Source organism: Patiria miniata, unplaced genomic scaffold (assembly GCF_015706575.1).
Source record: "Patiria miniata isolate m_02_andy unplaced genomic scaffold, ASM1570657v1 HiC_scaffold_9, whole genome shotgun sequence".
NCBI classification, from domain to species: Eukaryota; Metazoa; Echinodermata; class Asteroidea; order Valvatida; family Asterinidae; genus Patiria; species Patiria miniata.
Genome location: NW_024037076.1, coordinates 1,526,857 through 1,548,065, shown reverse-complemented (window position 1 = coordinate 1,548,065; position 21,209 = coordinate 1,526,857). Strand labels below are relative to the sequence as shown.

The window sequence follows — 21,209 nt, the reverse complement described above, 5'->3', positions numbered from 1 at the left end:
CTTACATGGTACCTCAAAATCTCATTTTCGAATTACCACTTTATTTTGCATTCTTAATGCAGAATGCTTAAATCGTGTACTTGGATTACAAATCATCAAAAAGTGATATGTTGGCATTTTTGTTTATATAATCAATGTTATTTATTTGTAGTTAACCAAATAACTTGTACACAAGACAGCATAATGTATATTAAGACTGATTTATATAAGTGGCTTATTTGGGTACTGTATTCCTGCACCAATTACAAATGTATTCAGATTCGGAAGATCAATTTTGGACTAGAAACGTAAAAAATATAGGTTCACCCTCATTTCATTTTCAGGAAATAGAACAAAAACAACGAAAATTTTGATAGTACACAACAAAAACAAGCAACAACTGAAAATGTCAAATACAAAAGTTTATTTTGTGAGGATGCTATGTGCCAGTGATTCTGTTGCCACAGACATCACTTTTGTAAAAACTAAAATATTTTGCCTGCTGGGACAAAATAAATGAAGAAATGTCTGTCCGGACAAAGTTGCAACAAAAAGTATTTTAACGTCAAGTTATTTACCTTAATATCATGATTTTCAACATCGTAATTTCTACTCGGAATTGTGTCGTGTATTTGAAACCCTATTCCGATGCACTTTGTACATTTTAAAGTAAGAAGTTTTGCTAGTTGAATCTAACAATGTGCTGTGGAAAGATTGACCCAAGTTACGAAACTTTGTACTCCAAATAAAGTTTCTTTTTGTGGCAGACAGTATCATAAGTACAAACTGACAAACGTTGAAAACTCTATAGACCATGCTTTCAGTCCTTTTGTATGTTGCCAAAAACTTCCGTTGGGACGGCCTGGGTCTCCACTTGCACCTCTGTATAAGAAATCATGAAAATGAAAAGAACCACAGCATTAAAAATTGGTTTGGTATGTATGCTGTAAAGCAAGATAGCAGTGTAAAGATAAGGGAATAAATGTGTGCTTTGCCGGTTTTAAACACTACGTTTAAGACCGGTTTGGTGTCTGGACGCTGATAATGACCCAAGCCAAATTGATAAATTCCTTTTCGGTCAAACAGTCAAAACCAGTCAAAATTGATTTTGTTCAAAAATGTTACTTCATGTTTTTTTAAACACCCCTTTAGCTATGGTGTATCCCTCTCGCGAGTACGTCGTAAACTACGACTCCTTTTATGGTTTTTGGTGCGCGTACTGCGCGATGTGGCACAGAACGCAGCTGTTCTGGTGTATTGTGAATTTAGGACTATGAAATACTGACTCATTGGTAGTATTGCGCATGCTTACATGAGGATTGTGAACATTCAACCATGAAAACACGGACCCTCTGTGTAGAGGGTCCATGGTTCAACCAATAAAACAGCAACAGGCTCTCGATTTCATCGGAGTCCGAATTTTATGTGACACTGGAAAAGTGTTGTAGACCAGCCAGCTGTTCTTATCAACTGTTTAATACTGGCCCCATGACAGGCTCTCGACCAATTGACCTATCGCGGTAGAATCACGATATACAAATAGACGCGGAACACGCATAGACTGAGACAAGCAAAACTTAGTGTACATAAATTCCGTATAGTTGTCTAAGGGGCGTTGTTAACTCGCAAACGGCGATAGGTCAATAGGAATGGGTAAACTGTCTTTAGGTATTTATCAATAACTGTTAATACTGGTTCATACTCCATGCGAATGTACCATGAATTGAAACATGTCAAATTCTGTGTGCCACTTGGTGCATTCACAGTGCAAAGATTTCTACGCTTTACTTACCATCAACATCTTCCCCGCTATCTTCATCCTCATCGTCATCAATGTTGATCTCCTCTGGATTAGCCGTCCTCACTGCCTCGGCCAACTCAGCATCGCTAGCCTTAGCACTCCCCCTAAAATGAAAGGTTTACATGTGAGTATACGTGTAGCATATCTGACGGATGAACACATGGGCAATTCCAGCGTTATGAAAGAAAGTGTAATGTCAGTGACAGACTTAATCAACCATGATATCTAATAAGGGAATAAATATGTGTTCGGTCGGTATTATAACACACTGTTTAAAACCGGTGAGAGTCTGGATGGGTGATAATTATCACCCATCCAGACTCCCACCGGTCTTAAACAGAGTGTTTAATACCGACCAAACACATATTTATTCTCATTCATAAATACCTTTTCGGTCAAAAAACAAAATCTTTTCGGACCAAAAATCAAAACAAGTCAAAAACCAGACGTTGCCAACCATTTTGTTCAACAAGTTTACTTCATGTTTTACGAAACACCCCTCTGACTATAGTACGGAATGCCCCTCCACAACTCGTTACCTTATAAGGACATTGGCGTGCGCGTCGCGCGTACTGCGTGATGTTGCGCAAAACGCAGCTGGGCTGGTGAAGTGTGAATTTCGGACCATGAAATCACTGATTCACTGGTAGTGTTGCGCATGCATACGGGAGGAATTTGAACGTTCAACCAATGAAACGTTAAAAGGCACCGAATTTCATGGGAGTCCAAATTTCATGTGACACTGGAAAAGTGTTTAAAACCAGCTAGCCATGTCTTTATCATCCGTTTAAGACCGGCCAAGTGACTGGCTCTCCACCAATAGGAATGCGTAAACTGTCTTAGGTATTTATGAATTAATGACTCAGAGAAACGATAAGATAGTCTGTAATCTCCTAGACCATTACTAGATGATGGATGCATACGATTTGAAAAATGCATTTTCAGGTTTATTCACTGAGCTCTTAAATGCTCTGTCACGGACATTACATAATACTAGAATTGCCCACGTACTAAATTTTCACTGGAATGATTAAGCTGTAATTTGATTTTCAATACTTCAAACTCAAAATGTCAAACATTCTACAGGTCAATATAACAGAAGTTTATTCACATTTTCACAAATGGCAAAAGCCACCAGCAAATGGCTCATTTTTATTTCGCTGGGTGCACCACGAAGTGATAAATACAATAGTTTTGCTAAATCATGAAGTGACATCATCTTGTACCCACGATGCCTCACTTCGTAGTGGGATAAATATCCACCATGTGTCACTATGTGATGCGACCGACAATTTTTTCCTCCATTTTTATTGGACATGAGGACTTTTGTTGCAGTCACTCACCTCACAAAGAGAATATCCTTCTTCGTCTTGGGTTTATCGGCCTCAGCTTCAGCCGCCATAACTTGAGCTCTCTGCTCCAGTAGCTTCATGTCGTCCATACCGCCTGAGCCTAGATCAGAAACTGACACAACAACGACATCCCAATTATTAAAACCAGTTCGTAATTCACACAAAAGTAAATGCGAAAACGGACTTGTGACATCCTGGCAAAGTTTCCGGTTGCGAATTTGCCGAAAGAGAAACACATTTTAACTCTGAACTTTGCAGTGAATGTTTTGTGACGTCAAATTTGCAATGAACATTTAATAATGCAGACAGGACTATGTATACAAAACAGGGCGTGAAGTTTAATTAATAGGAAGAAAAAATTACTCAGAACACAATTTTAATTAAGTTTAAAGTACCTGTTCCAGCGGGTGTCTTGGCAGCTGCTAGCATTTGGGCTGACATAAAATTGACCTGTTTGACGAAAAAAACAAAGATCGAGGCAACATGTTAAAAACATCAGGGTGGGGAGTTTGGCCTTGTGGTTAGGGTTTGTGACTCATGATCAGAGGGTCAGGGGTTCGAATCCAGCTGCTGGCCATATGTTGTGTCCTTGGGCAAGCCATTTTACCGCACTTGCCTCAGTCCACCCGGGACTATAAATGGGTACCGGCATTAGCTGGGGAGTAACCTGCGATGGACTGGCATCCCGTCCAGGGGAAGTAGAAATATTCTCAGTCTTTTCTTGCCAAGGAAACCAAATGCTGGCCTGATGGGCCATGTTGGCTTGTCACAGACTTTACTTTAACATGTAGTAAAGACAATGTTATTGCATCCATCTTGTCCATGGGCAAGCCACTTTACCTCGCTTGCCTCTCTCCACCCAGGAGTATGGACTAACATCCCATCCAGGGGGAATAAAAATATTCTCAGTCATTTTATGTTACTGAAACCGTTGATAAACACCAGCCTGATGGGCCATCTGGGCTCGTGACAGACTTTTTTTTTCATATTGGACACAATTTCCCAACAACGTCCGCAGAATCTTTCCCCAACGGGAAGTTGTTAGGAATCCTTCAACTAATACTTGAAACCTTGTCGTTAACTTTTCCTGAATATTTGATGAAATGACTCCTGAGGATTTTGGATCTCGTACCTGTGTGTTGTAGGTTGCCTGCACACTGCGTTTGATTCTCAGCATCTCCCGCACCGTGTCTTCGTTCCCGTGCTTGATCTCAAATTCTTTCCACGTCTGCCAGAAAGTGGCGGTGGTCTGTAAAGAAAGAAACAAGAAATTTGCACAGTTGTTTTGCTTTTTGGAGGAGTGAAAATGGGGTTAAAAAATGCACTTTTGTGAGTTTTTTTAACATGAAGTATTGCAGAGCCTCAGAATTACAATACAAAGATGGATTTTAAATTTTTTAAATATTTTCCGAAAAGGGTTAGGGTAATGTCTTGTGGAGATATAATTTCTTATGTGATATTTTTTCGCACTCTGGTTAGCTGGCTTTTAAAACAAACAAACAAACAAACACAAACAAAAAAAAGTTTTGAAACCCAAAACTATCCCCAAAATGGCTCCTAACAAATTATTTTCAAAATGTCCCGTCAGCATAGCAATGGGCCTAATGTGAATTTTTAAAAGTTTATTTCATTGACTTACTCCCTTTATCCTACAAAATATTTCAAAAATTAATTCTTTGACTGTGGACATTTATACAAAGCCTTTTCCACTGACTCTTATATAAATAAATAAATGAATACATAAATAAATAAATGAATAAACAATACTTCAGGCCAAAAAATATAATAGTTCTGCTTCCGGTTACCCTACCTACCCTATTTTCACAGCCCCTACCCTAATTTTTTTTAGGATAAAATGAGGGAAAAATCCTCAAAACCATCAATTGCTACCTTTTACCCTTGACTACACACAGACGCCGCCATATGATCGTACACAAAAAATTTGCCCCCCCCAAAAAAAAATCCCTACCCACCTACACTGTTTTTAAATGCCATGTAATCGGAAGCAGAACTTTTTTGGGGGCCTTAGCACTAGCAATACACTATACTACACTATATTTCCTCATTGATAAATCCATAAAACAATAGAGTGTTGGGCAGTTTGGGGCGGTATAAGGATTAACAGGCAGGGTGGTTTGGGGCAATACAGGGAGTAACAGGCAGGGTGGTTTGGGGCAGTACAGGGAGTAACAGGCAGGGTGGTTTAGGGCAGTACAGGGAGTAACAGGCAGGGTGGTTTGGGGTGGTACAGGGAGTAACAGGTAGGGTGGTTTGGGGCAGTACAGGGAGTAACAGGCAGGGTGGTTTGGGGCGGTACAGGGAGTAACAGAAAGGGCGGTTTGGGGCGGTACAGGGAGTAACAGGCAGGGTGGTTTGGGGCAGTACAGGGAGTAACAGGCAGGGCGGTCTGAGGCAGTACAGGGAGTAACAGGCATGGTGGTTTGGGCAGTACAGGGAGTAACAGGCAGGGCGGTTTGGGGTGGTACAGGGAGCAACAGGCAGGGCGGTTTCGGGCAGTACAGGGAGTAACAGGCAGGGCAGTTTGGGGCAGTACAGGGAGTAACAGGCAGGGTGGTTTGGGGCAGTACAGGGGGTAACAGGCAGGGCGGTTTGGGGCAGTACAGGGAGTAACCGGCAGGGTGGTTTGGGGCAGTACAGGGAGTAACAGGCAGGGCGGTTTAGGGCAGTACAGGGAGTAACCGGCAGGGTGGTTTGGGGCAGTACAGGGAGTAACAGGTAGGGTGGTTTGGGGCAGTACAGGGGGTAACAGGCAGGGTGGTTTGGGGCGGTACAGGGAGTAACAGAAAGGGCGGTTTGGGGTGGTACAGGGAGTAATAGGCAGGGCGGTCTGGGGCAGTACAGGGAGTAACAGGCATGGTGGTTTGGGCAGTACAGGGAGTAACAGGCAGGGCGGTTTGGGGTGGTACAGGGAGTAACAGGCAGGGCAGTTTGGGGCAGTACAGGGAGTAACAGGCAGGGTGGTTTGGGGCAGTACAGGGGGTAACAGGCAGGGCAGTTTGGGGCAGTACAGGGAGTAACAGGCAGGGTGGTTTGGGGCAGTACAGGGAGTAACAGGCAGGGTGGTTTGGGGCAGTACAGGGAGTAACCGGCAGGGTGGTTTGGGGCAGTACAGGGAGTAACAGGTAGGGTGGTTTTGGGCAGTACAGGGAGTAACAGGCAGGGTGGTTTGGGGCAGTACAGGGAGTAACAGGCAGGGTGGTTTGGGGCAGTACAGGGAGTAACAGGCAGGGTGGTTTGGGGCAGTACAGGGAGTAACAGGCAGGGCGGTTTAGGGCAGTACAGGGAGTAACAGGCAGGGCACTTCAGGACAGTACAGGTTTAACTGAAGTACGTACCCTAGGATCACATATCTGTGCGCAGTGAGCATAGATGGCCCGGGCGCGGTCAATCTCTCCTAGCTTCCTCTCGAGGTCGGCGAAGCGTAGACACATGTCCCTAGATTGGTCCTCCGGTAACACCTCAATAGCCTTCTCATAGATAGATCGAGTGTGGGTCACACCATACACCTCGGCGGCTCGCTTGATGTAAATGTTGAACATCTGAAGAAAAGAAAAACCCCACAAAATTTCATATTTCAATTTGCAAGTTTATGTCATGAATACCATTACAATTGAAGCTTAGTAAATAAGTGCTAAGCTGTGAACCAGCTAAAACACCATACACCACATGACATTTTGGCTGGTACCTGTTTTTGCCGAGCAATTTTTAACAAAGCAGTTAATAACAAATAATTAATAACAAAGCAATTAATAACAAAGTTTTCATAAGATGAAATTTTGCGCCGCAAAATTTCATCTTATGAGTTGTTTAATTGCGGTACCTGCTGCTACATGCACATCAGATTCGAACCAGCCAACTGATCCCGTTAGCTTGGTGGTCGAGTGGTAAGACATCTGCAATAGAAAGCAGGAGATCGTGCGTTCGCGTCCCACACGAGTGATTTTTTTTCCACTTTCACTCAGGAGGTAACACACTGAGTATACAGTGTTTATACATTGGTTGGTGAAGGCAAAACCTAATACTGAATTAACAATGTTTTGTTCGCAAAGTCGCCTGACCTCATTTTGTTCCTCCGGTAGAACCCCTTCCGTTCCCCTCTCGTACACCGCCATGGCGTGCCTCGCTAGGCCATAATTCTCCTCCATCTTGGCGTACAACAGGATAATAGCTGCGAACAGATAAAGAAATTATAAATAAACTTCGGGGCCAATCATCGGTTCTCACAGCAGACACTGAATTGCGAAAGACGTGGCTACAACGTGGTCGAGCCGCAGGCATGTAAAGTCGCCTTTGGCAGCTGCGATACAGCCCATGTCTGACCACGGAGCACAGCCAGAGATCGAAAGTGTTGATTTTTTTCGGAGAGAGGAAAACCGGTAGTCTGAGTATCACCCGTTATCCACCGAGCCCAGTCTCCTGTACAACGTCTGATATATCTAAGCATGCAGATTTATGCGATCCCGCGCCTTGTTTTTATCCATGTCTATGACGCGACAACCGGTGATTGACCTGAGACCCGATATAGAAAGCGCCCGCTGATTGGTCAAAATCTAGAGGTCAAGATGTGGTTGTCTTGCATAATTAATCAGCGAATCTGCTCAATTACATCAACTAAGGTACCGGAGGGCCCAGAGAAGAGCCCTTGTGGCACAGGAGAGACTCAACGAACAACTCTACTCACATATTACCCGAGCTGGGAATCCAACCCAGGCCACATGGTGAGAGGTGAGCACTTTACGCACCAGCTACCCATGCCACCCACAGATATATTTGATAAATTCAATCACTTGAAGGAAATTTATTGTATCTATGAAATTGATAATGTTTCAATAGATAATGTTCCGAGTATTTCCATGACATTTTGGCGGAAGATGGGTCTCCTACCTTTAGCGAATTTCTTGGGGCAGCCATCCAAGCACTGCTCAAACAGATCCCTCGCTCTCTCGAGTTTTTTGCCACCCTGAAAAATAAAACACAACAAAATGAAGCACATATGTAAAAACAAAAAACAATATGGCGATGGTCACTTTCTAGCCACCGAACCACTTCACATCTGGGTAAAAGGCAGGATCATTCCTAGCCCAGGTTAGACGTCAGTCTTCGTTGCATTACGACTGACGTCCAGGGTATTAATTCTACTACCAAAGCGAAAAAAGTTACAACACTTTTTTTCATATTTTTATCGAATATTCCTTGTGTCCAGGATTACGCCTATACTTGGTTTAGAAAAAGGTAAATGTCCATTGGCGACATGTTTACCGAAAATATACCAAAGATCCATGCTTTTGTCAAAAAACATTTCCCGTACGAACTCCCCATGTAAAGACTTACGCGTGCGTGTAACAGTTACTATGCCATGTATATATGCAACCAGGGCGTGCATGCACGCATCAGTCTTAACATGACATGTTTGTACTGAGGATGTTTTTGACAAAAGCGCGGATCTGCGGGTTATCTTCGGTAAATCTGTTGCCCACGGACATATTTACCTTTTCTTGTACTATCTACTTTACAATGACGTGGTTGCTAATTAAACGCTTGCCTACTGCAATGGTGGTTGATCATGGGGACACCGGATGGTCACGTGATGCTTTTACATCATATGATTGGAACCTTTTGATTCTAAGTATTAAGCGGTATGGACGAATCAGACTTACGTATCTCTCGATGAACTTCGTCAGGTAGGTATTCCAGATGTCGTAGACATTCGGCCACTTGAACAGCGCAATGCCCTTCTCGTAGGCCTAGATTATTAGTTTGGACAGATTAAGAAAAATGGAATATTGTAAATATTAAAATCCGGCAAAATAGTGCGTCATGTTCTGCCGGAACATTAAAGGGTCCATGAGATCATTTTTTTTTAGGAACCCATTTTGTATAAACTTTCTAATCCTCTTCAATGTATTAAAACTATTTGACATACCTTTTTGAAATTTTTTTTTAAAAATGTTCTTTGCTTGTTCAGACAACTGAGGCGCTTTTGCTATGTCACTTCAGGAAAACATTGTTAAGTTTTGGGGTTGCTCATTCAAAACATCTGTGAGAAAAGTTTAATCATCGGCTTACTGCCATGTATTGACACAACAACGAATCACCGAAGACAAGAAAATTTACGACAGCAAAATAACAAAAATTCTGCCAACTTTTGGTGCTGAAATACTGGAACATTGAAGTTTCTGCCTGAAATGATATCACACTTTTGCTCATAAATATGGAAATTAGCATTAGCATAAAAACCAAAATGGCACCAAAATACCGTTGAAAATGGCAAATTGTGAAAATTGACAATAAGGTTAAATGGGACACAAAGGTGCATTTTCAAGGATTGCATAATAAAAATTACATTGCATGGGCCCTTTATAACCATGCCAAATTTTAATAAAATAATTTTTTTAAACAGCAGGGCAAAAAAAACCTGCCATTTGTCTTCAAGAAACAACAAAACTAAAATCAATCATTTCCCCCACTGGGGAAAGAAGGGCCATTTTTACCTTGAAAGCCTCCTCATAGTAGTTGTGTTCATCTAGGAACATGCCGTAGTTGATGATGATTTGCGGCGTTGCTATTCTCAGGTCGATCATTCGGTCGTAGACGGCCTTTGTACTCTAGACAGAAAAAAAAAATAACAGTTTATTTTTGGACGTTTTTAATTGTAGTATAGATTAAAATTTAAATGTTTAAAAGGATAAGTCAAAATTTTCACTTGCATAACAAAACTTCCTGGAAATTGAATATTTTGCAGCAAAATCTTCTTAACATTTGACTTCTTTCATAAACTAGGCTTTTGTTTTTGTTCAGAATTTGTGCTTAGCAATAAGAACACAAAATATAATAAACCAACTTCTCTTCCCTGCCTGATTCCATTTTTTCCCCGTCTGCCTCTTTTTTTTTTAGCTGCGAGTAGCAGCTCAACAAATCATCATGTCTCTCCGTTAGTCCAGACATTAGTTGGTCAGTTCGTTAGTTAGTAACAAACGTTGACATTGTCTATTGCTCGTACATATTTGGACCGATTTCAACCAAACTTTGTCAAAAGTATCAGTAGCCCATCCCAACATGTCACATGACCAAACTGGGGTCAAATATCATCATGGGGTCAATGTCAAAATAATGTCAAATTTCACAGAAGCTCATACATGACAAAAGTATACATGACAAAAGCGCCGTCAACATGTTGGCCTTGGGCAAACATTAAAAACTGTCCATGGTGACTTCCTCGTCTGACCTACAGTTTGGGGTCAAAGGTCAAAATAGGTCAAATTTCATCCATCTTTGAAAATCTGCCATCTTGGAAAAAAATTTTGTTGAAAAGTGCCGCTTCCTCCCATTTTTCAAAAACTCCAGACAAGAAAATATGTTTTTGTTCTTCAACTAGTCAAACAGAACTAAGCAAAAGAATTATAGTAAAGTAATTAAACCAAAAAAACCCTTACCTTAAAGGTTCCAAAACTCTCTTCCAGATCAGCGTACATCGACCAGACCTTCAGGTTCTTGTACAACCGGTTTTGAACAGGCTCACTCTGCGCAAAAATGGCAAGAGAATTAGTACAAAATTTCTATATTTCAGAAGAAATGGTTCCTGCGTTGGACCCCAGAACTTATTGGTACTTAAATAATAATAATAATGTGGTGCTTGGATGAAGGCCGCCTTCCAAAGTCTGTCTTGTATGGCGAACTGAAAGACAGCCCACGTCCAATTGGCAGGCCGAAACTTCATTATTTGGGCGTGGTGAAACGACATCTGGTTACAGCCAACGTAGACTGTAAACCCTTCAGAAACTGGGAAGTGCTTGCCGCCGACTTGGCGAGCTGCCGTAGGAGCCGGGCAAATGTCGGCAGAATCAGCGAGGACAATTGTAGTAAAGTGACTTGCCCAAGAACATAAGCACCGTGTTCCCCGTCAGGGTTCGAACCCAAGGCACATGAGTCGAACACCATTACCACTGGACCACGGCGATTCAACTTTTAACCCAATAGACCTTTATCATGCTGCCACCATTTCAGTCATGTTCCCTGTATCCAATAACAGTGCTGAATGATAATGTGTTTTTTTGCAAAAAAGGAACCAGACTATTTTTCCTTCCAGCTTCACTTTGGTTACATTGATTTGAATGGGGAAAAATCAAACGGCTGCAACATGATAATGGTCTATAGCAACAGTACTACACTGCAGTATGTACAGTCGACTCTCGTTAGTACAAACTCTGTTAATACAAAATTCTGGTTATAACAAACATAAAGCCTTGGTCCCGACTGTGCATTTATGTGCACAATGAATGGGACTGATGTTCCTCTTAATACAAAATTCTGATATAACAAACAATTTGGCTAGGTTTGAACGAGTTTGTTATCACGAGACTCAACTATATTCCCTGACGAATGCCATCCAAAGTGTTTGATCTAAGTCACCGACACCTAAAAACAATTTTGGTCAAAACAAATATTTCTTGCAAAACTTTTTTTAAAGTAAAAAAAAGAAAAAGAAAAGAATCACCCAGCCTACCTTATCATAGTATGCAGCTTTGTTCTTCGGTGTGGCAGTGGCCCGCCTCAGAAGAACCAGAGCTTCGTCGAAATTTCTAAAAAGAGAGTGAAAAAGTTGTGCTCAAAATGCATTTCTGTCGAAATATTTAAAACATAAAAAAAGTAGAAATTTAAACTCCAGCTTGAGACTTGTGTTACCATGCTGCAGTAGGGCTGAAATGTGTCCAACGTTTGCGAATTTGCAGCGTGACGATTTGCCGTGACGTTACAGATTCGCGTTCGCGTCCGCTTTCACGTAAATCGGCTCTAATGCTTGCTGCATACTCACTCATGCCTGAGCTCCATTTCTGCCCATTCACACCAGACGGCTCCCAAGTCATCCACTTTGACGTACAAGACTTTTGTGCCCTTTTCAAAAATCAGACGAGCCTGCAACGAAAAAGAAAAAAATTGAAAACAATTAAACATTTTCATTGGGTCCATATAATTCTTTCAGTCATATCAACTTTTGACATAATTCTTTCAGTCATATCAACTTTTGCAATGAATGCACTTATGCAACAAAAACACTGTTCAATTTTGTTTTGCACAAATGTGACGTGGCTTGTCAATACCAGGGAGAATTTGGCAGATAACGAATAGAGGAACTCCTGCAGAATTACAGGGGGTGATTTTCAGCGATTTTGAGACTTTTTGAAATTTCTGATGCTACTAATGTTTAAAATGTTATGTGAAAGTGTCAAACTGAAATTTAATTGACAGAGTATTTTTTCACTGAACTCTAACTTTAAAGGCCTATCTTTCACTTTGGACATTTCGGACAGTCCTATTTCAAAATCTCATAACTTCACTTTGGAATATCCAATTTCAAAAAACAAAGCGGTGTTTGAAAGAGTAAGATTTCTATTTTACTAAAATTGCAATAACTCAAAATTAACTTTTTGCCCAAATGGACCTGATTTTGACATACCACGTCACAAATGTATAAATAGATCAAAAGCACACACACACGCACACGTAGTCGTGTTCACACCGTCGATCGTGGAGGTCCTATTGTCCCTCTTTAGGAAGACTCCCATAGGTTTTGTACACGACCCCAATCGCGGACGTATGCTGGGAATTGTGGATGATATTGTTCTCTTTGTTCTCTGGTATTTTTCGTCCACGATTTGAATAGATGAACACTCCCACACATTTTAAAAGTCAATTTTTGGTAATCACTTGAGTTTATCTTGTCACATGTCTGCCAAGCTGTCCGTCAACCCATCTGTCACCCTGTGTGCGTCTGTCAGTGTGACTCCCTTTCTCACCTCAGGTATCTGTCCATGTTTCTCATAGTATTTGGCAAACTCTACCCAGAGTGTGTACAGCTTGCCGGTGGCCATGTTGGGGTCGACGGTCTGAACTGCTTCTGTGTACGTGTTGATTATCTGCACACAAAAAACAAGCAAAATTCTTGAACAACAGGTAGGAAAAATTGCTTGAAAAAAAAATCAGATTTTGTTAAACAGTACAGATAGTATAGCTTTATAAAACTTCAGCACAAAATAATATAAAGGGAATAAATGTGTGCTTGGCTGGTTTTAAATACTATGTTTAAGAACGGTTGGAGTCTGGATGCTGATAATGACCCGAGCTGAATTTATTCCCATTCATAAATACCTTTTCAGTAAAAAACTTTTCAGTCCAAATGTCAAAACAAGTCAATAATTTTAAATCACCAACGATTCTGTTCAATAGTTTTACTTCATGTTTCTTGAACACCCCTCTAGTATGCTATGGTATGGCCCTCCCGCGAGTCAGTCGTCAACAATTCCTTATGTGGAGATTGGCGCTACTGTGTGAGGTGGCGCAGAATGCAGCTGTGCCGGTGTAATGTGAATTTTGGACTACGAAATACTGACTCACTGGTAGTATTGCCCATGCCTGCAAGAGGATTGTGAACGTTCAACCAATAAAACGGTAATGACTCTGAATTTTATGCGAGACTGGAAAAGGGTTTAAGATCAGCCAGCCAGCCTTTATCAACAGTTTAAAACTGGACGTGGTCGGTTTTAAACGTGCTCTCGACCAATATGAATGGTTTAACTGTCTAAGGTATTTATGAATGATTAAGAACCAATTTCACTTCAAGTCCACCATATTTAAACATTTGCAAACAAAAATTAAAAAAACACAGAGATGGCTGCCTCACATTAACTGTAACTGCAAGTTTCATTTTTTTTTTGTGGATGAACCTTATTATAACATTTTTTGAAAAAAATGAAATGACACAGACCTCTTTCGGTTTGCCTTCGTAGAGGTTGACCCGTTTGTGCCACTCGTGGACATTGTGCGGATTCTGCCGGAGTAGGACACTGTTCAACAATAGAGGGCGCCTGTCCATCAGATCCTCGTATCGCTCCAGTCGCAACTCAAGGTCGGTGTCATCTAAAGTAAAAGGACATTTTAGACAAAAGTTAAAATCCAAACTTACAACAAATTAAAAGGGGAGATGTTTGCAAATTTTGGCTTGCTTGCTCAGAAATTTATCATGGTGTTTATTAGTCTTATTTCAGTAAATAATACCAGAGATGGTTGCTCTTAAAAAGAAAGTGGTGCATTTTCAGCCTCTCACAACAGTGACCAAAACATATAGATTTTTATAAAATTTGGTAGCCTATTAGAGACGTTCATGCTTGGTACATCTACAAAGTAACAATTTTATAATGATGATCATGTATATTTCCATTTCTGTCCGTGAATGAGTGCATTCTTCGGTCACTAGAAAAAATAAAATATTTTTGGTGACCCCTGTCACAAATTTGACATCTTGCGTAAACAATACTACCAATTTTCATGAAATATGTGTCAAAACGTCCCTAAGACATTAAGCTACAAACTCGAAAAGGTTCAAGCACAAAATAACACCTTGCTGCAATATCAGGGAAAAAAAGGTGTAAGGAGATGATTTTAGGGCTAAAATAGTTGACCTTCTTCGTTGTGACCCATCTCTGCGGTGGTCTCCATCTTGGCACTAATCATGCTCTCCTCAAACTGGGCATAGGCATCAAAGACCTACACAAGACATAATTTGGAAAAATCGGTGAAAAGGATTTAGGAAGGCAAAGAAAACCAAATATGTACATGTATATCTTATTTATTTTTTTTTTCCTTCAAATAAACCACGAAGGGAAACTGATTTAATAGGTGCACATTCATGGAAAATATGATTTATAGTTTCTGACTAGCACCCCTTGAACAAAGACATTTACAAAACGGGGAACTGCCGGGTGGCATGGGTGGCTAGTGCGTAAAACGCTCGCCTCTCACCAAGGTGACCACGGTTCGAATCCTGGCCGCGGATCACATGTGAGTAGAGTTGTGCGTTGGTTCTCTCCTGTGCCACAAGGGTTTTTCTCCGGGCCCTTTGGTTTTCCTCCCTCCGGAAAAATCAAACACTTTCGATCTCAGGCTGTGCTCCGTGGTCATATATGGGTCGATGTAGCCGGCAGCCACAGGCGCCTTTACGTGCCAGCGGCCCGACCACGTTGTAGCCGCGTCCTTTGCAATTCAGCATACCAGCTGCGAGTAAGGATGATTAGCCTCCCAAATTATTATTATTATTATAAGGCTGGATAGCTCAGTTGGTAGAGCACCGGAACAGCAATCCGGAGGTCGCAGATTCAACTCTGATTCTAGTCTAAGACTAAAGCCTAAGCTAAGTTTACCTGGGTGAAATCTCTGACGGTTGTCACTGTTTGAATGGCTTCCTCATAGATATCCCTGGCCTGTACAAAATAAGAAAAAAATAAAAGTGTCACGAGCCAATATGGTTCAGGCCTGCAATAATTCCGGTTTCATTCACATGAAAAGACTGAGAAGTCCTTATTCTCCCCGGATGGGATGCTAGTCCATCGCAGGTTACTCCCCAGCTAATGCCGGTACCCATTTATACTCCTGGTTGGAGAGACACAAGTGGGGTGAAGTGGCTTGCCAGCAGCTGGATTCGAACCCCACCCTCTGATCATGAGTCACGAAACCTAACCACTAGGCCCCACTCCCACTCAATCAAAGACACATCAGTTGAGTTGAACATCGTCCTTTTGGGGCAGAAATTGATAATGGGATCACGAAACTGGGAAACATCTGCCATACCGACCTTTTCAAAATGGCCGCTCCTGATGTAGTAGTCGGCCAATGAGCACCAGAGTTTGCCTCGTTCATCGGTGAAGCGTTTGATGCCGCCACGGATGATGGGATCCACCTTCAACGACGTCACCTTGGTAGGGTTCTTGCAGATGAGGTTACACAGGTCATGCCATAACTGTCGGGAAAAAAAGGAAGTTTTGCACAATTTTCCTTCAACAATGTACTAAAAATGTCTACTGTTTAGCCTTTGTGATACTTCATGGGAAATTGAGAGGAAAGTCTGTTCGTCTAGGTAACTGCAAATGTCACAATAAAAATTTCTGTTTGAGGCCATATTAGCTTAGGTTCCACTATGGACACCATATTAGATTAGGTTCCACTGTTGATACCATGATACCATGAAATTAGCTAAGGTTCCCATGTTAGAACCACAATATTAGCTTAAATTCCAATGTAGGTATCATATTAGCTTAGGTTCCACTGTTGGAAACCATGATATTAGCTTAGGTCTCTCTGTTGAAACCATGATATAAGCTTAGGTCTCTCTGTTGATACCATTATATATGCTTAGGTTCCATTGTTGATACCATGATATTAGCTTAGGTTCCATTGTTGATACCATGATGTTAGCTCAGATTTCACTGTTGACACCATGATATTAGCTTGGGGTCCACGGTTAATACCATATTAGCTTAGGTCTCTCTATCGATACCATGATATTAGTTTAGATTCCACTGATAATACCATGATGTCAACTCCAATGTTGGTACCATGATATTAGGTTAGGTTGAACCAATCCTTAACATAACTAGAATTCAAACTTTGGAGACTGACCTGGTGGTTCGACTTGCCAACTTTTGAGACAAACTTTGCATTGTTGACGATATCGGCCATTCTGACTGCAGCCTCATCCAGTCTGTCGATGGATACCAGGTACTCAATGTACTGCTCTGCATTTTCAGGAAAGAGCTAAGAATAAAAGAATAATGAATTTTATAATAAATACTTGAATCGACTTGTGATTTACTTGTGACTGGACTTGTGATTACAGACACCCCAACGGAAGAATATGAAACAGCATGTTCACTTCCCCAAAACGGGAGATCAAAAAACCTCAAAAAAGGAAGCTCACTTTGAGATATCGTCTGTACACCCTGACGGCCGTTTCGTGCAACGGGTACATCCGGACAAACTTGAGGTAGACGGGCCAGATCCGATGATGCTGGGTGATCGGGAGCGCCCTCAACGCTCGGTCAAACGTCCGACGAACACGCGAGATCTTGCGCTGGTCCAGCAGGAACTGGCAATAGTCCAGCCAGATACGAGGCATCTGTGAAACGGATAACGAGACGTATCATCAGGAGTTTGTTAAGCATAAAATCTTTTTGCAGGTTAACCAACGAGTACTAGGACATCTGCACCAGTAAGCAGGAGATCGTGGGTTCGAGTCCCACCCAAGTTAGCTCGTGAAATGTTTCTACCAAGCCCTCGGACAACATAGTCTATGTAATAGTATGTGTGAGCAGATTTGCTGGTTAATTAGGCAAGACAACCGCCTCTTGACCTCTAGATTTTGACCAATTAGTGGCGCTTTCTAAATCGGGTCTTTGGTCATTCGCCCGTTGCGTGTCATAGACAATGGATAAAAAAAAACTGTGTCACGCACTCTGTATCATGTTACACGATAATGCGCCCGGCTGTTGTTGCATTACAAAACACTGCATTCAAATTGACCAATCAAACCATTTAGTCCTGATTTGGGAAGGAAATGATGTCACGGTTTAGTAAAGTCGACTCTGATTGGCTGGAGCGCAGCTTGCATATATCTGCATGTCTAGATATCAGACATTATACAGGAGACTCTTGGCTCCGTGGATAACGGGTGATACTCAGACTATGGACAAGATTGCAAAGGACAAAATCCAGCATTGAAGTACCCCTTCGGTATTTAAAACAGCAGTTATCGTACCTTGTGCATGAACACTAGAGCTCTTTCGAAGACGTTGTTGACGTCCTCGTAACCAGGGTCAATGATGCAGCGACCTTTGACATGCTTCCGTCTGACCTTCAAGTAGTTGTACCAGAGTTTGTAACTATGGAGATAACAAAACATTAGATGAGTGATTGCCACTGGTTGGTTCAAAACCTGAGATTTCATTATGGAACGTTTAACCTGCTGTACTGTGTGTGACTGTATCATGCTGGCAACATCTGTCAATCTTTCAATCTTTTCAAGCCTCACAAATATTAACAAGGTTCCTATACATTTTGGTGTGCAGTAAAACATTGCATAAATACCTCCTTCACGAGTTATTAATTAATAAAATATCACTTCTATTGGTCGATACCGAGACCCACGCCAAGTAACAATAAGTGACGCTAATGAATATGCTGATTATGAGCTTCGTCATTGTACTGCCGGGCCGAAATTGGTCAACCATAGCGCCTATGGTGCTCAGGGTCTTTGCTGAAAACCACGTGTTGTTTTGGTCGGCAAAAAGTCCTCTTCGAAATTTTCCTTGGAGGTAGTTCAAGGTGTAACACTAACGTTTGCAACAACAGATTAAAGGGAATATACATCATTTGCTTTTACTGTAATTTTCAGAAATGGATGGAATTGGGGGGTTGGAAATATATAGCAAATATAGTTACACTGATTTTTTGAGGTTTTGGGTTCGAAAATGCTAAAAAAAACCAAGAAAAACAATTATTTTCCTGTAGTCTGGTTCCCTGACTCCATATAAGAAGAAACAGAGCAGTTTACATACATTGGGGAATTGTAAGGTCAGGGAACCAGTCTAGCTGGCTCGTACCCGTTCATAGGTTTGTAATCGATTGCAAACAAGTGCGATGGTCAATTGGGGCCAGTATTTGAAAAAAAAGCCAGTTTTTTCCAACGCTGATCGGCCGATCAGCGTTGGAAATTGATACAAAAATACCACTTTTCTTGAAAATGACAGTATACCAGGTGCCATGATTTTACAGGATGCTTTACACTGTCATTCACTAACAGTCCAGCAAGGTATTACAAAATGATTTGGTAGTTTTATTTTTTGATGTTTGCAAATGTTGTATTTTCCCTTTAAGCTGAAATTGATATAAGTGTTCAACTACTCGTGAAATTCCTCAAAATTGTGATAAATACATAGATTTGAGGAAGTTTTCGAATAATTTCTTCCCAACTTGAAGGTCAGCTTTACCAATAACCAGTATTGACGTTTCGGCATTGATGACTGCGATTTTTTTCACTGACAATGGAGTTTAGAATTTCTTCTTCAGTCATAATTTATCATTCAATCATACTGGGCATACTTTTCATAGAAACACAACAATCAAAGTGCCATTTTTTTTGGGGTGCATGAATTTCACTGTTCTGTTATAACATCAAGTATGTAACTGGATTTTCTTTGCTGATTAACGGGCCAAGCTTCGCCTTCGGAACAAACAATGTAGACCTGTTTGAGTGTCTCACCTGCCAGGAAGTTCCTTCAGCGCTCTCTCATAGATCAGACTGAGAGGGCCTTGGGCTCCCGTTGATCTGTGCTCGACGTAGCGCAACCAGCACTTGACTGCGTACGGGTTCCGCAAAATCTCTTCTTCATAGGGGAGATCATCTTCCTCCTGCATCAAAAGAAAGACGTTTGAGAATACATTACGCTGTTGATAGCTATCAGGGGTGCCCCCCCCCCCAAAGAAATAAAAAACTAATACTGGCCTGGGTCTGATAAATAAACTGATTTTCTTATGTTAAACCAGGGAAGTAAATCGATGCCGTAGGAAAAAGAGAATGCCCCCAATACTATGGTACTGATGTCAAATGAGGTCAAATTTTACCCCTAGAACTATGGCTGCTCCACGTATCGGAGCCGAGCAGCCATACATGTAGTTCAATACATGTAGGTGTAGTCAAATCCTTCCATCTCCAACCCCCCCCCCCCCCCTGCCACACCCTTCCCCCCCCCCCCCCCCCCATCCCACAATTTCCAATGGCCTGATTGTTTGGCCCCATCCACATTGAAAATTGTTTGATATCTGAAATACAAATATGACAAATAGGGCCAAGGCCGAGGGCCCGGGCCTATTAAAATTATTAATTATTAATTTCATTTTGGAAAAAACATTGCAACCTGACGCCACTTTTTTCTTCATATATCAATCATCTCAATGAAGCCATTGAAGGTCACTCATTGCAAAAATGATGATGAGACATGAATCCGGGACTGAGAAACATTTCCAATTTTGTTAGGAAAGACAAAATTTTCTTGACTCTCCATATAGACTTTGTACACAATCGCGGAAGTGGCGTCAGGTTGCAACATTTTTCCTTAAGCCTACGGCTTAATTTTTAATCACCAAAAAAAATTTTCATTGGTGTTTTTATTTTTTCCTTAAAGTTAAGCCTAAGCTAAGGGAGTGAGGCTTAATTTTTAGGCAGTGTATATTTTGCCGGAGACGGCAAACCTTTAGTAAACGTTAGTTTGCCGGATATGCACTGAACATGCGCAGTTTCTGTTTTTTTGTACTTAAAAATTTTCGAGTGACAAATTTTAGTCTGGCTCCATGCCAAAATTATCTTTGTAACCTCGTTTTCACAAGATGGGATTCAGACCATTTTATAATTTCGGACTTTATTTCCCTTTAAAAAAAAAAAATCCTCCAGAGCCACAAATCTGAAAAAGAAAATGTAATACTCTGCAAAAAAATGTTTGAGACATTTTAAAATAATAAATGAACAATATTCTTATTTATTTGGGGATGAGAAAAAAAAAACTTAAAAATGTGCTGCGGTCGGAATCGAACCCGAGTCTTCCCGCTTACTAGAGCCTTTACTTAACCACTACACCAAACGCGCTACACAACTTTTGGTGGGAATTTAATACATCTTATAATTCAGCCCTATCTTAAAGAGTACAGCGCCCTCTGTTAATATGGATTGCCGCCGGCAAACCTTTAGTAAATGTTAGTTTGCCGTCATTACCTCCGGCAAAATATCCACTATCTAATTTTTAATCACCAAAAAATATTTTCATGGGTGTTTTTATTTCCCACATTTTCAATGACTGATTATTGGTGATATTTAACGTTATATTCTGAAATACTTGTCTTCACAAATTAATTCACACTTCTTTGTTAAAGGCAAAACACATACGCAGCTATGGATATGTCGGAAATAGACGTCTACGCCTACCTTACACATTCGTGTTTTCTAACAAAACGTTCATTTCGGTTTATTTTAGTACAGTACTCACAAAAATGACTTCTGATTGCTGATCTGAAATAGGCATCCTTTTGCATTAATAAATTTCTATCAAACTGTACTGCCAACAAATCAATGGTGCTTAAAGATCAGGGAAAAACAGCAATTTTTTTCACGTGTAGACGACGGCAAATCGTTGCGGAGAATTCTACTAAATCGTGTCAACAGAACTGAGGTACGGTCA

General features: G+C 41.1%; 1 protein-coding gene across 1 annotated transcript; it reads right to left on the bottom strand.

The window, feature by feature from the left end:
- Positions 1-126: 126 nt before the first annotated feature.
- Positions 127-21,181, bottom strand: LOC119720582 (pre-mRNA-splicing factor SYF1-like). Its single transcript, XM_038190307.1, has 23 exons — positions 21,018-21,181; positions 19,241-19,389; positions 17,738-17,861; positions 16,901-17,098; positions 16,603-16,737; positions 15,779-15,943; positions 15,348-15,407; positions 14,610-14,694; positions 13,916-14,067; positions 12,948-13,067; positions 11,966-12,066; positions 11,657-11,732; positions 10,587-10,673; positions 9,645-9,758; positions 8,811-8,897; positions 8,038-8,113; positions 7,212-7,321; positions 6,489-6,692; positions 4,265-4,381; positions 3,528-3,582; positions 3,124-3,244; positions 1,772-1,884; positions 127-861 (listed from the first exon to the last, which is right to left on the bottom strand). The coding sequence occupies exons 1-23, from the start codon at positions 21,051-21,053 to the stop codon at positions 800-802; spliced, it is 2,547 nt and encodes an 848-aa protein (XP_038046235.1). The 5' UTR covers positions 21,054-21,181; the 3' UTR covers positions 127-799.
- Positions 21,182-21,209: the final 28 nt, after the last annotated feature.

Coding starts and splice junctions, on each gene's coding strand:
- LOC119720582 (XM_038190307.1), bottom strand. CDS start 21,053: ATGCCTATTTCAGATCAGCAATCAGAAGTCATTTTT. Junction 8,898..9,644: donor ACTATGAGGAGGCTTTCAAG/GTAAAAATGGCC, acceptor CTAATAATCTAG/GCCTACGAGAAGGGCATTGC. Junction 1,885..3,123: donor AAGGATATTCTCTTTGTGAG/GTGAGTGACTGC, acceptor CTTTCATTTTAG/GGGGAGTGCTAAGGCTAGCG.